At 40.6% G+C, this 12,416-nt stretch overlaps 1 protein-coding gene across 6 annotated transcripts in view; it reads left to right on the top strand.

Moving 5' to 3' along the window:
* The window catches only part of S100PBP (S100P binding protein), a 36,003-nt gene extending 24,256 nt beyond the window's left edge, over positions 1–11,747 (top strand). For all 6 annotated transcript variants that reach the window (XM_049617565.1, XM_049617563.1, XM_049617562.1 and 3 more), the window contains 2 exons: positions 9,123–9,210; positions 11,031–11,747. In XM_049617565.1, coding sequence (XP_049473522.1) covers positions 9,123–9,210; positions 11,031–11,172 — 230 coding nt within the window. In that variant the 3' untranslated portion in view covers positions 11,173–11,747. The remainder of the gene's footprint in view (positions 1–9,122; positions 9,211–11,030) is intronic.
* Positions 11,748–12,416: the final 669 nt, after the last annotated feature.

The following is a 12,416-nucleotide window of genomic DNA, read 5'->3' as shown; positions in this document are numbered from 1 at the left end:
ACATTTTTATTAATATTCTGTTTTGGAGTCACTTTGTTTCATATTAACTATTCCAACTTTCTTTTCACTACTGTATGCATGATGTGGTTTTTTTTTTGTTTTGTTTTGTTTTTTTTTTAAGTAATCTCTACCCCCAACATGGGACTTAAACTCACAATGCCAAGATCAAGAATTGCACACTCCTCCAACTGAGCCAGCCAGTGCCCCTCATATCTTTGTGGATGTCTTGTAAACACTATATAGTTGAGTGTGGCTTTTTTTTCTCCCCACCTCAATCTGAGTCTTCTTTTTTTTTTTTTAATGTTTATTTTTGAGAGAGAGAGACACAGAGTGCCAGCGGGGGAGGGGCAGAGAGAGAGGGAGACACAGAATCCAAAGCAGGCTCCAGGTTCTGAGCTGTTGGCACAGAGCCTGATGTGGGGCTTGAACTTATGAACAGTGAGATCATGACCTGAGTCAAGGTCGGATGCTTAACTGACCGAGCCACCCAGGCGCCCCTCATAATCTCAGTCTTCTAATTTAAGTGTGAGTCCAGTCAGTATGGTTGGTTTTAAATCTGCCATCTTGTTACTTGTTTTCTGTTTGTCTATCTGTTCTTTGTTTTTTCTTTCATCTTTTCTTGACCTTTTTTTCAAGGCTCTTTATTATTATTGCTAGTTTTTATTTTTAAAAAATTTTTTTGAGGCGCCTGGGTGGCTCAGTCGGTTAAGCGGCCGACTTCGGCTCGGGTCGTGATCTCGCGGTCCGTGAGTTCAAGCCCCGCGTCGGGCACTGTGCTGACAGCTCAGAGCCTGGAGCCTGTTTCAGATTCTGTGTCTCCCTCTCTCTGACCCTCCCCTGTTCATGCTCTGTCTCTCTCTGTCTCAAAAATAAATAAAAACGTTAAAAAAAAAATTTATAAAAAAAAAAATTTTTTTTTAAGTAGGCTCCATCCACACCCAACATGGGGCTTGAACTCATGACCTGAAATCAAGAGTCACAGGCTTCACTGACTGAGCCAGCCAGGAGTCCCCTTTTTTTGTTGTTTTTAAAGTATTTTTTAGTATTCCATTTCATCTCCATTCTATACCTCTTTGTTTTATTTTTCGTGGTTGTTCTAGGGTAGTAGTTCTCACGAGGTTTTGGTCTCAGGACCCAGTTACACTTTTGCAAATTGAGGACCCCAAAAAGTGTTTTTGTTTGTGTGGGTTACACCTGTCTATACTTAATCATATTAAAAGAACTGAAAATTTATTTTTTATTAATATATTTTAAGATAATAAACTCATTGCACGTTAACAGAAATAATGTGTTTTTACTAAAAATAATTTTTGGAGGAGGCACCTGGGTGGCTCAGTCAGTTAAGTATTCGTCTCTTGATTTCAGTTCAGGTCATGATTATTATATATTAAATGTTCATATACGGTTGAATCTATTTCTAAAGTGTTTTCTCTTCTATTTTTAGTGTGTCTATACAGGGAAGAATGCTATACCCTTTTAATTATAGTGACCTTATAATATGCTTTTACATCTACTAAGGCCAGCAGTCTGTCATGTACACCATTGCACCCATTCCCCCATTTTTTTCTTCACTACTTGTTGCTTATTTGTTCTTCCAAGTTAACTTTATAATAAAAATTTAAGCTCCAGGAAAAATTCTGATGATATTTTCATTGGAATTATGTAAAATGTATACGTTAACTTGGTTAAGGATTTCGGCTCAAGTCATGACCTCATGGTTCATGAGTTGGAGGCCCGCGTCAGGCTCTGCGCCGACAGCATGGAGCCTGCTTGGGATTCTCTGTCTGTCTGTCTGTATCTCTCTCTCTGCCCCCACTCTCAAAATAAACATTTTTAAAAAATGCAGTAAGGGTGCTTGGGTGGCTCAGTTGGTTAAGTGTCCGACTTCAGCTCAGGTCATGATCTCACGATTTGTGGGTTCGAGCCCTGCCTCGGGCTCTGTGCTGACGGCTCAGAGCCTGGAGCCTTCTTCAAATTCTGTGTCTCCCTCTCTCTCTCTCTGCCCCTTCCCCACACAGTCTCTCTCTGTCTCTGTCTCAAAAATAAATAAACATTTAAAAAATAAATAAATAAAAATAACTTTCTTAAAAAAGTAACCTCTACATGGGGTTTCAACTCATGACCCTGAGATCAAGAGTTGCAGGCTCCACTGACTGAGCCAGCTAGGTGCCTCTAAAAATGACTTTTTGAAAATGAAACCAAAAATTTTGGGAAAGGAATGGCATTGATTTACATTTTACAAATCTCTTTTAATGCCTGGCTAAACAGAAGACTGCTAGATCCTCACTTGTGGTTCTGCACTCTAAATCATGTCGTACAGCCTCTTGAGAACTCCACAGTACACTTTTTAAAAAATGTTTATTTATTTTGAGAGAGAGTGCACACACGCACGAGAGAGAGCAGAGGAGGGGCAAACAGAGAATCCCCTGATAGGGGCTCCAACTCACCACCTAAGATCATGACCTGAGCCAAAATCAAGAGCTGGACGCTCAGCTGACTGAGCCACCTTACACAGGCACCCTACGCAGTGGAAATGCAAGTGGAAAAGACAATAACATCTTAGTGTTATTATGAAAATCATTCTGACCTCGTTAAGCCTCAGAAGGGTATTGAGGGACTCCCAGGGATTCTTAGACACACTTTGAGAGCTGTGATTCCGTTGTTGACAATATGCATCTTTGACTTATCAGTCCATCTTCAAAATAATCCACCACTTAACACATAAAGCCCTAATAACAATATACTTCCAAATCTCCAGTCTGTTTTTTTATGCAATTGTTTTTATATACTGTACATATATATATACATATATATATATATATATATATGTATATATATATTTAACTCTTCACATTATTTTTCCTTTTTTTTTTTTTAATGTTTATTTATTTTTGAGAGAGCGTGAGCAGGGGGACAGGGAGAGAGAGGGGGACTGAGGATCCAAAGCAGGCTCTGCGCTGACAGCAGCCAGCCTGATGTGGGGCTTGAACTCTTGAACCGTGAGATCATGACTTGAGCCGAAGTTGGATGTTCAACCGACTGAGCCACCCAGGTGCCCCAACACATTATTTTTATTTTAAACAGTTATTTTTGAAAGACTTTTTTAAATGAGAAAAAGTCTTTTCTATTTACTCACATACTGACTGTTTTCAGTGCTCTTGATTCTTTTCCATCTGTTACTTTCCTTTTTCCTGATGAACTTTTAGTTTCTTGTAGTGTAGGTCTGCTGGTGAGGAAGTCTCTTTGCTTTTGTTTATTTACAGAGTGTTTTGCCTTCATTTTAAACTTTTTATTTTGAAAAGTTACAGACTCCGAGACTCACAAGAAGTTTCAAGGTGCACCTCAGTGGTTTCCCTTCTTGGGAATCAAGATTCTGAGCAGTCTGAAAACAGTTGTTTCATATATTTTGCCCAGTTTCTAGTTGGCTCACAGTAGGAGGTAAGCCCATTCATCATGCCTAGAAGTCTCTGCTTTGATTTTTCCTGGAGATCACAAGCAGCAATGGTTATGTAAATTCTGATTTTGCATTTGGCATTACTGTCAAGGACATTCCTATATCACTTAGTATCCCCTACCTAACACATCACTTCAAAAATGAGTTATATAATACATAATATATAATAATTCCTATTTCTTTCTTTTGCTTTTTGCCCTGTCTGCAAGGAAATCAGTCAAGATTTGCAGTAGATCATCGCAGTTTTGTTGACCTAGAGGTGACATATTTGCATTCTTGTTTTTCACTAATGTCTTTTTCCTTTTTATTCCTATTTTATTAATGTACTTATAAAAGCAGTAGCCTGCACCCATATAGCACATTTTGTTCTTTTGCTCTTCATTCCCTTTCCTGTATTAGGTTTTTTTTTTTCTTATTGCAAGGAATAGAGACCTTGTGATTGCCTTTAAGTAATTGGAGTTTAAGGATTTACAGGAGAAGATGAAGATTAGACACTCAACAATATAGCCAGTTCTCATAGGAGAAAGAATCAGCCGTAGATCCAGGCCCCATGTCCCCCAGAAACAGGTGCCTTTGTTCCGTGTCCAGGTTTTCCTTACTGACTCAGTGATTCTCATACTTCTCTTTCTCTGTGACCAGTGCTTCTATTAGCTGTCTCACGTGTCTGTTCTCTCCTGGAGCCCTGCCTGTGTGTTCTCTCTCATTTTCATTACTAAAGCTCGCACTCACATTCCAAAGGAGAGTGTCTGACTGATTTACTTAAAGACCTATTGGTGCCAGGCCAGCTCTTTAGGTCCTTAGCCAGCTGAGAGATTCTCTGTTCTTGGGTCATGTGCCACACTGAATTAAACAGGGTCATGTATAAGGTGTGAATCTAAGATTTCAGGAGGGCCATCAGCATAGCAAGCACTCAGCATCTTCCATTCCTCCTCCTTTCTAACAATTGATTGACCTAACTTACTAAGGACAGGTATTAGACTGGATTTCCACCAAAACTAGTCATCGATATATTTATAGATTAAGGTTTAGACGGACTGTTTATCTAATTCCCAAAATGTTAGGGTTTTTTCCTCTTACTTTCTTTTTTTTTTTTTTTTTTTTTAATTTTTTTTTTTTTCAACGTTTATTTATTTTTGGGACAGAGAGAGACAGAGCATGAACGGGGGAGGGACAGAGAGAGAGGGAGACACAGAATCGGAAACAGGCTCCAGGCTCTGAGCCATCAGCCCAGAGCCTGACGCGGGGCTCGAACTCACGGACCGTGAGATCGTGACCTGGCTGAAGTCGGACGCTTAACCGACTGCGCCACCCAGGCGCCCCCCTCTTACTTTCATTCTTAGATGAATTTCATTCTTAGGCACAAAACAAAGGACAGTCTTCACCACCTTTTAGCCACAACTTAAAATAAACCCATGGTACTGATTGTTGGTCCAAGAAAGCCCATCTGTTAGAGACTGTGAAGAGAAAATTCAAACATTTCCATTCTTGTTAGCATCTCTAAATTTGGAAGAAGAGATAGAAGCTATAAGCTGAAATAAGGTTCTTTGGATTATTAGCTCCACCTGGGTTTGAATCCTGGCTCTCCCATTTACTAGATGATAGATGAGTATCTTTTCTAGGCTTCAGTTTAATCACGAATAAAATGGAGATCATGGTATTTGCCCCATGTGGTGGTTAGGATTAGATGATAGGGTACATGCAAAGCTGTTAGCAAAGTGCCTGGCACATAATAAATGCTTGATAAATGTAGTTTTCATTATCTCTAGATCATTAAGTCTTATTAATAATTAATGTTCCCATAGTCCATCAGTAAGTTCTTAGTGCTAAGGAAAACTAACATTTGTTGGTGCATGAGCTGAGACCTGATTATTGAGCCCTTGTTTACTTACCACTGTGTGAGGTAATGAGTATGCAACTACACATATTGTGGTAGGATTCTTGCTTTCTAATCCCCAGTGTGAAATGTCAGTCCCAGAAAAAATTGTAAGGAAACTCAACTCGATGGTATTATATTGTTATTCAGGCTGTTACTAACTGTGTGACCTTGGGAAAATTACTTCTCTGTGTCTCAGTTCCTTCATCTGTGAAATGGGGAAAATACCTCATAGGATTATTATAAGGAACAAATGAGTTAATATATGTAAAGCTTGGGGCACCTGGGTGGCTCAGTTGGTTAGGTGTCCAACCTTGGCCCAGGTCATGAGCTCATGATCTCGTGGTTCATGAGTTTGAGCCTCGGGTTGGGCTCTGTGCTGACAGCTCAGAGCCTGGAGCCTGCTTCAGATTCTGTGTCTCCCTCTCTCTCTCTGCCCCTGCCCTGCTCACGCTCTGTCTGTGTCTCTCTCTCTCTCTCAAAAATAAGAAACATCAAAAAAAATAAAAATAAAATAAAAATTAAAAAAAAAAAAATATATATATATATTAAGCTCATAGGACAATGTCCAATAACATGGTGAGTGCTATATGTAAGTTGCTACTGCTAGATTTTGACTCCTAGCAGTTTAATACTTGAAGCCTTGAGCTTAATCGACCAATTTTTCCTCCTTTTAGTTTAAAGTGAATAGGTTTTTTGTTTTTTTTGTAATGTTTATTTATTTTTGAGAGAGAGAGAGCAAGTGCGTGCATGTGTGTGAGGGGCAAAGAGAGAGGGAGACAGAGGATCCAAAGTGGGCTCCTCCATGCTGGCAGCAGAGAGCCTGATGCAGGACTCGAACCCACGAACCATGAGATCATGACCTGAGCCACCCAGGTACCCCAAAAGTAAATGGGTTTCTTCATAGGAGGCTTATAGCATATCTTTAGCCTCCGTCATCAGGATAGTTTTATAGGCTGTAGCTGGTAAGAGATGAGTGAACTGAAGGACATGGTCCACAGATAATCTTGTTCCATTTTGAGATTGGACGCCACAATACCCGTATCTTGCCAGCCATCCTTTGATGATACTTTGGCAGGAAAAACATATCTTGAAATTCTTCAAAGCTGATTTTTCCCCTCACAGAGACATTTTTTTTTGCCGGCCTAGAAGGATGGGGTGCTGGGATGTGACAGTGGGATATGGGAAAGGCAATTTGAATTGAGACCTTTGATTTTAGTTTAACATCCAGCAGGCAAGGGATTTTCTAATCTAAAGCTACTTCCCTTCTTAAAGGAGAAACTCTTTTCTGGTTTATATTTCCTTCTCAAGAAGTGAGATTCATATGTTTTCTTCCCATATTAGTGAGATTGAACATCTTTTCATTCTGTTTACTGATCACTTGTATTACTTTGGTGAATTGCCTATTTATGTCCTTTGACCTCTTTCATTATGAGGAGATTACTTCTGTAGAATAAGGGCATTAAAACTTTGCCATATGTGTTTCAGAGATATTTTTCATTTTGTCAGTTGTCTTCTTTTACCCTTGGTTGTACTTTTTAATTTTAACTGCACAGAAGCTTGTGATGAATCTATAAATTTTTCCTGAAAAGTATCATCTCATTATGGTTAGAGAATTTCTGCTGAGTGCTGTAACACATATCTGAGTTTATGTGTAGACTGATCCACTTAATAAACATTTTTCCTTACAGAGAGGTGATTGATTGTCCCATGATTTGAAGAGTCTTTGCAAACTAACATAGGCCTGTGGCTGTAACACCTTAATAACAATAGTTACCACTTACAGCTTTGTGCCAGGCAATATGCTAAGTTTTTATGTGCTGTATTCCTAATATTCAACTTCATGCTACATATTATTGTCCATATTTCATAAATGGGTCAAGTGGGCCTAGAAGTGAAATGATTTGTTCAGGGTCTTATAGGTAGTGGCTGGATTGGAATTTTAATTTAAGTCTGCCTAACTTCAAAGTATATACTTTCTCTACATAGCTTGGCTTCTTGAGGCTTCAAATAAATTAGATTCATCCTAAAAGTTAAGTAAATATCTTTTATCAGAACTTGAAAAGATGGGCTGTAGCTTAAACTGCTTCCGGTTTCTGAGAGCACAATGAAGGCAATGAGAAGTATGTAAACTGGCCGAAAGAAAAGTCTGTACCGTCTAGGGCAGTGGTTTTCAAAGAGTGGTTCCCAGGCCAGCAGCCTCAGCATCACTTAGGCCTTTATTAGAAATACAGATTCTCAGGTCCCACTCCAGACCTACAGAATCAGAAAGTCTGGGGTTGGGCCCAGCTATCAGTTTTATAATACTTCTGGCTGATTATGATGCATGTTAAAATTTGAGAACCACTGGTCAAGGGAAATTATTTTATTGTCTCTAATCATAATTTCTGCTTTTGTGAGCTTCCCCTAAGTGCAAAATTAGCATTATCAGAAAAGCATAGAGTCAAACAGGAGCCAGTTTTGAGATCGGTTTAATGAGCATTTAAAGCAAGTCCACCTCACCAAGCCACAGTTTCCCATCTCCAAAGTGATGTTTTAAAAAAACTTTTTTAATGTTTATTTATTTGTGAGACAGAGAGACAGAGCACGAGTGGGGGAGGGGCAGAGAGAGAGAGGGAGACACAGAATTCGAAGCAGGCTCCAGGCTCTGACTGTCAGCACAGAGCCCGACGCGGAGCTCAAACTCGTGAACCATGAGATCATGACCTGAGCTGAAGTCGGACGCTTAACCGACTGAGCTACCCAGGTTCCACCTCCGAAGTGATGTTTTAGTAACATCTATCTCCATAAGATAGTATGTAAAGCGCATAGCACCTTGCCAGTCTCCCAGATGGTTGAGAAATTGCCTCCAGCAATTTTTCTTGTTTAGCAAAAAGGCCCCACCTGCCTTCTATTCTCAGCTTTCTTTTTTTTTAATTAATTTTTTTTTCTCCAGCTTTTTTTCAATATATGAAATTTATTGTCAAATTGGTTTCCATAATTAATTTATTTTTGAGAGAAACAGAGCATGAGCGGGGGAGGGGTGGAGAGAGGGAGAGAGAAAGAATCCCAAGCAGGCTCTGCACTATCAGCACAGAGCCCGATGTGGGGCTTGAACTCACAAACCATGAATGAGATCATGACCCTGAGCCAAGAGTCAAACACTTAACCGACTAGGCCACCCAGGTGCCCCAACTTCTCTCGTTTCTTGAATGTATTTTGCTGTCTTGTATCTCTGAGCCTTTGTATTAGCTATTTCTCTTGGACACCCCCACCTCTACCCCTGTCTGCCTCACTAACTTCTAGAGATCCTTTTGATCCCTGCTTGTAGTTTACTTCTGGAGAGGGCTTGCGCAAACCTCCACCCTCCAGTCTCTGTGCTCACATAGCAGCCTGTGTTTCTCCTGTCACTGCACGTATCACAAATTTTGGAATTGCCTGTCTCCTTATATAAACTTAATTGAGGGCAGGTAGTGTCTTGTCTACTACCATATTCTAGGGACCAGTAAAGTTCCTCACACACTATAGGAGCTGATAAATGTTGAATGAACGAATGGTGGCTGTCATTATTGCCGCTGCTGCATCGTCATCATCATCATCACCATCATCGTCGTCGTCGTCATCGTCATCACCACCACCATCTGAGAGCGAGCTTCCCTCTCTGGCTTATAGTTTTTGTGCTGACTGCTTGTGATAATCGTAGATAGTATTAGGATCAGTGCCTGTTTTTTCTTTCCCTGAAAGCACGGGCTTTGACCTAGACTGATATGGTAGTTCATTGAGCTGCTTCCTAACCACGATCCCTCTGTGTCACAGGTGCCTTGGGGGAACTGTACGCCTTGATGGATCAAGTTCATCATGTGCCAAACCCAAAATGGCAGCATCCTTCGGACCTCACCATGCGGTGAGTGGGTGATGAGGAGGAGGGGGAAAACGGTAGAATTTGGCCACGGGAGGAATGCGGTGGGGAATTGGGTGTAATTGTATAATTCCAGAGGTAGAAAAGAAGCGGTAGAGTATAGTGGAGTAAGAACTGGACTGAAATCCAGGAAACGCGGGGTCGGGTACTAGCTTTGCAGTTTATAACCAGATGTATGATTCTGACCAAGTCACTCCATTCCTCTGGTCCTCACATCAGTAAAACTAGTATGTTGGACTAATTGACGTCCAAGGGTCTTTCTGTTCTGAAATCTTCTGGATTCTTGATGCAGGGTGGTTTTACACATCGATTCAGTGACTTTGATTCAGTTACAGAAACTTTGGAGTCATCTTTGACTTTCTCACCCCATATTCAGTCCATTAGCAAATCCTGTAAGTATATCCAAAACTTGACCATTTCTCATCATTTTCACTTGGACTGTTGCAGGTCTTCTAAATGGTCTCCCTGCTTCTGCCCTTGCCCATCTACTATTCTCAACTCGGCAGCCAAAGAAATTCAGATTCTCTGCTCAAAACTTTCCATCTCACATTTCCCACCCTCACAGTCCACTATAAAGACCATGGCCTGACATGGTTAGCTCACCAACTTCATCTCCTACTACTCTTCCCCTTGCTCATTCTGTTCTAGTCACACTGGCTCCCTTGCTATTTTTCTAATATGTCACACGTGTTCCCACCCCAGGGCCTTTATGCTCAGCGTTTCCTCTCTAGTTGCCAAAATGATAGCAAATCTCAGAAAGACAGGGCAGTGTAATGGTTATCAGATGAACTCTGGAGACAGGTATGAATTCAGATCCAGGCTCTTGTACTTACTCCACTTTATGACCTTGGGCAAGTTATTTAACCTGAGACTCAGTTTCCTTACCTGTACAAAATATTAATGAGAGGCTTTTCTGGCAGGATTGTTATCAGCATTAAATGAGGTGAGGTATTTACAGAATTCAGCAAGTACTTGCATATAGGGCCAGATAAATGTCATAAGATGTTATCATTATTTTCAGTTCTGGCTGCTCATAATCACCTGTGGAGATGTCTAAAAATACAGATGTCCAGGCCCTGACTCAAGGGATTCTAAATCATTAAGTCAGGGGTTGGGGTGGGGGTGTAGTGCAAGAATCTCAACCTTTAAAAAGCTTCCCAGGTGGTTGTTAGGAAGAGCTGGGGTTGAGAATGAGCTCAGATTATCACACAGGGTCTTTTTCAGAAGTACAGCCTAAAAGACTGGGGGTGAGTAAAGGAGAATCTCAAGAAACTTTGAGTCCGTGCTATTAATTATTCAGTCTCCAAACTTGCAATGTGATACTCACATGATGACTTACCTTCTCTGGGAATTTTATTCTAATTTTAACTGCTGAGTCCTGAGCAACCTTGAGCTGTGTCAGACAGTGAGGTCCTGTTGGAGGTACAAGCATGATGCAGTGAAATACAGATCCTGTTCTAAATGTTTCCTGAGGGAGAGAATTTTTTTTTGCCTACTTGAGTGTTATTATACATTATGTATTAGGTTTTCTTAACATTTGTGTATGTGGCATATATCACCATAATACCTATGTGGCAATTTGGCTTTGGGAGTTGGAAGGAAATAGCACTTACATTGTGACTTTCATATAAATAAAATAGTACAAAGTTTCTAAAATTGTGAGGATTGAAATGTAAAATTAGTATCTGCTATCCAAAAGTAAAGATACTCTTCAAATAGTTGCCTAGGCCATTTTTGGTGTACAAATAGCCATTCCAGCCGAAACACTCATTTTTCCTGTTTTTATTTTCCCTTTCTCCTGATAGAAACTATGCTCGGTTCCGACAGAAACCTCTGCAAAGATACAGTCTGACTCAGTGGGTTGACAGGAACATGCGAAGCCACCATCGGTTCCAGCGTCTCCCAGATTTCCCACCGAGTCCATTTGTCTCACCCCATCAGCAGTGAAGGTCTCTATCCAGGGTCCTGTTCCAGGTCCTGTTCGGAGCAGCAGCTCATCTTCTGCTCTTTTGTGCTTTGTAGATTTTGAATTTTATTTTTCACAAGATTTTTATTTAAAGAACTTGCCACCTTTTGGAAATTCCCGTTGCTGACTTGAAATTTTTTTGTATAACGTCCTTCTTGTTTGTCTGTGTGCATGCGTTTAAGCACTGTTAAGTTTTTATTTTTTTTTTTTTATTTAAATTGAAGGTGACCACTAATTGAAAGCCAGCATCAAGCCAGAATCCCTAGGCTCAGGCAAAGCACCCACCTCTGCACAGAGGTGAAGTCTACTTCTGGTGCCCAAAAGAAATCATCTTCTAATCTCCTGTAAGGAAGAGATTACCAGGCTGCAAGCCAGCATTAATTACTGCTAATGACTTATAAGTGGATGTAAGTCACTTTTAACAACCCCTCTTACTTTTTTATTTGAATCTCTGAATACCTGTCAGTATTTTAAAGTCGGTAATCCAGCACATCTGAAGTAGGACGGAGCAGGACAAAAATCCTGTGGAAGGGACAAATTAAAAGTGTAAATCTTCTCTCTTTTTTGTACTTACTAGCCTCCTTTATTTATTTATTTTCTTTGCCCCCTGCCCCCATTCTTCATTAAATTTGTTTTGCACAATAGGTTTACAAATGTTACACATCTCAACTCTGACAGAAGACTGCTGACTAACCCTTGTTGATTTGTGGTCTTGAGACTGATTGTCTTCTCTTCTTTTCTCAAGGATTTGCCTTCTTTCTCCCCAGTGACCACTATGCTCCTTAAGTTCTGTTGGTGTGCTCCTGTATCCTGTTAGACATAGACATGCCTCTTAAGAGCAGCCTCCCTGCTCTCTTTATCAAAGAGCTTCCCACCCAGAGGCTTCACTCTAGGACAGGCCAGCAAACCAGTCCTACTGAGGTGTGAGTTGGTTTTCAGTTTCATCTGCTCAACCCCAACTTCAAGTGTGAGTTGATGTGTTAGTCAGTGAGTCCATCATCCTGTGGGAGAGACTCTGGAGAGGCACTCTGTTGTCTCCATGAGTAGTTAACAAGAGGTGCCTTTAGCTTCCGGATGTTACCATCTCGTTTGGTCAGACCTCTGATACACAGCTTGACAAAACTGATAATGTGGGTCTAATGAGTTGTGATTAAGCCTGTGCACGAAAGCATTACCTGACCTTCAGCTTTGGTATTCTACCTTAAGTGGACAGACTTTGTGCAGC

Source organism: Panthera uncia (genome assembly GCF_023721935.1).
Source record: "Panthera uncia isolate 11264 chromosome C1 unlocalized genomic scaffold, Puncia_PCG_1.0 HiC_scaffold_4, whole genome shotgun sequence".
NCBI classification, from domain to species: domain Eukaryota; kingdom Metazoa; phylum Chordata; class Mammalia; order Carnivora; family Felidae; genus Panthera; species Panthera uncia.
Note: the sequence above shows the minus strand (reverse complement) of the source record. Positions and strands in the feature narration are given on the sequence as shown.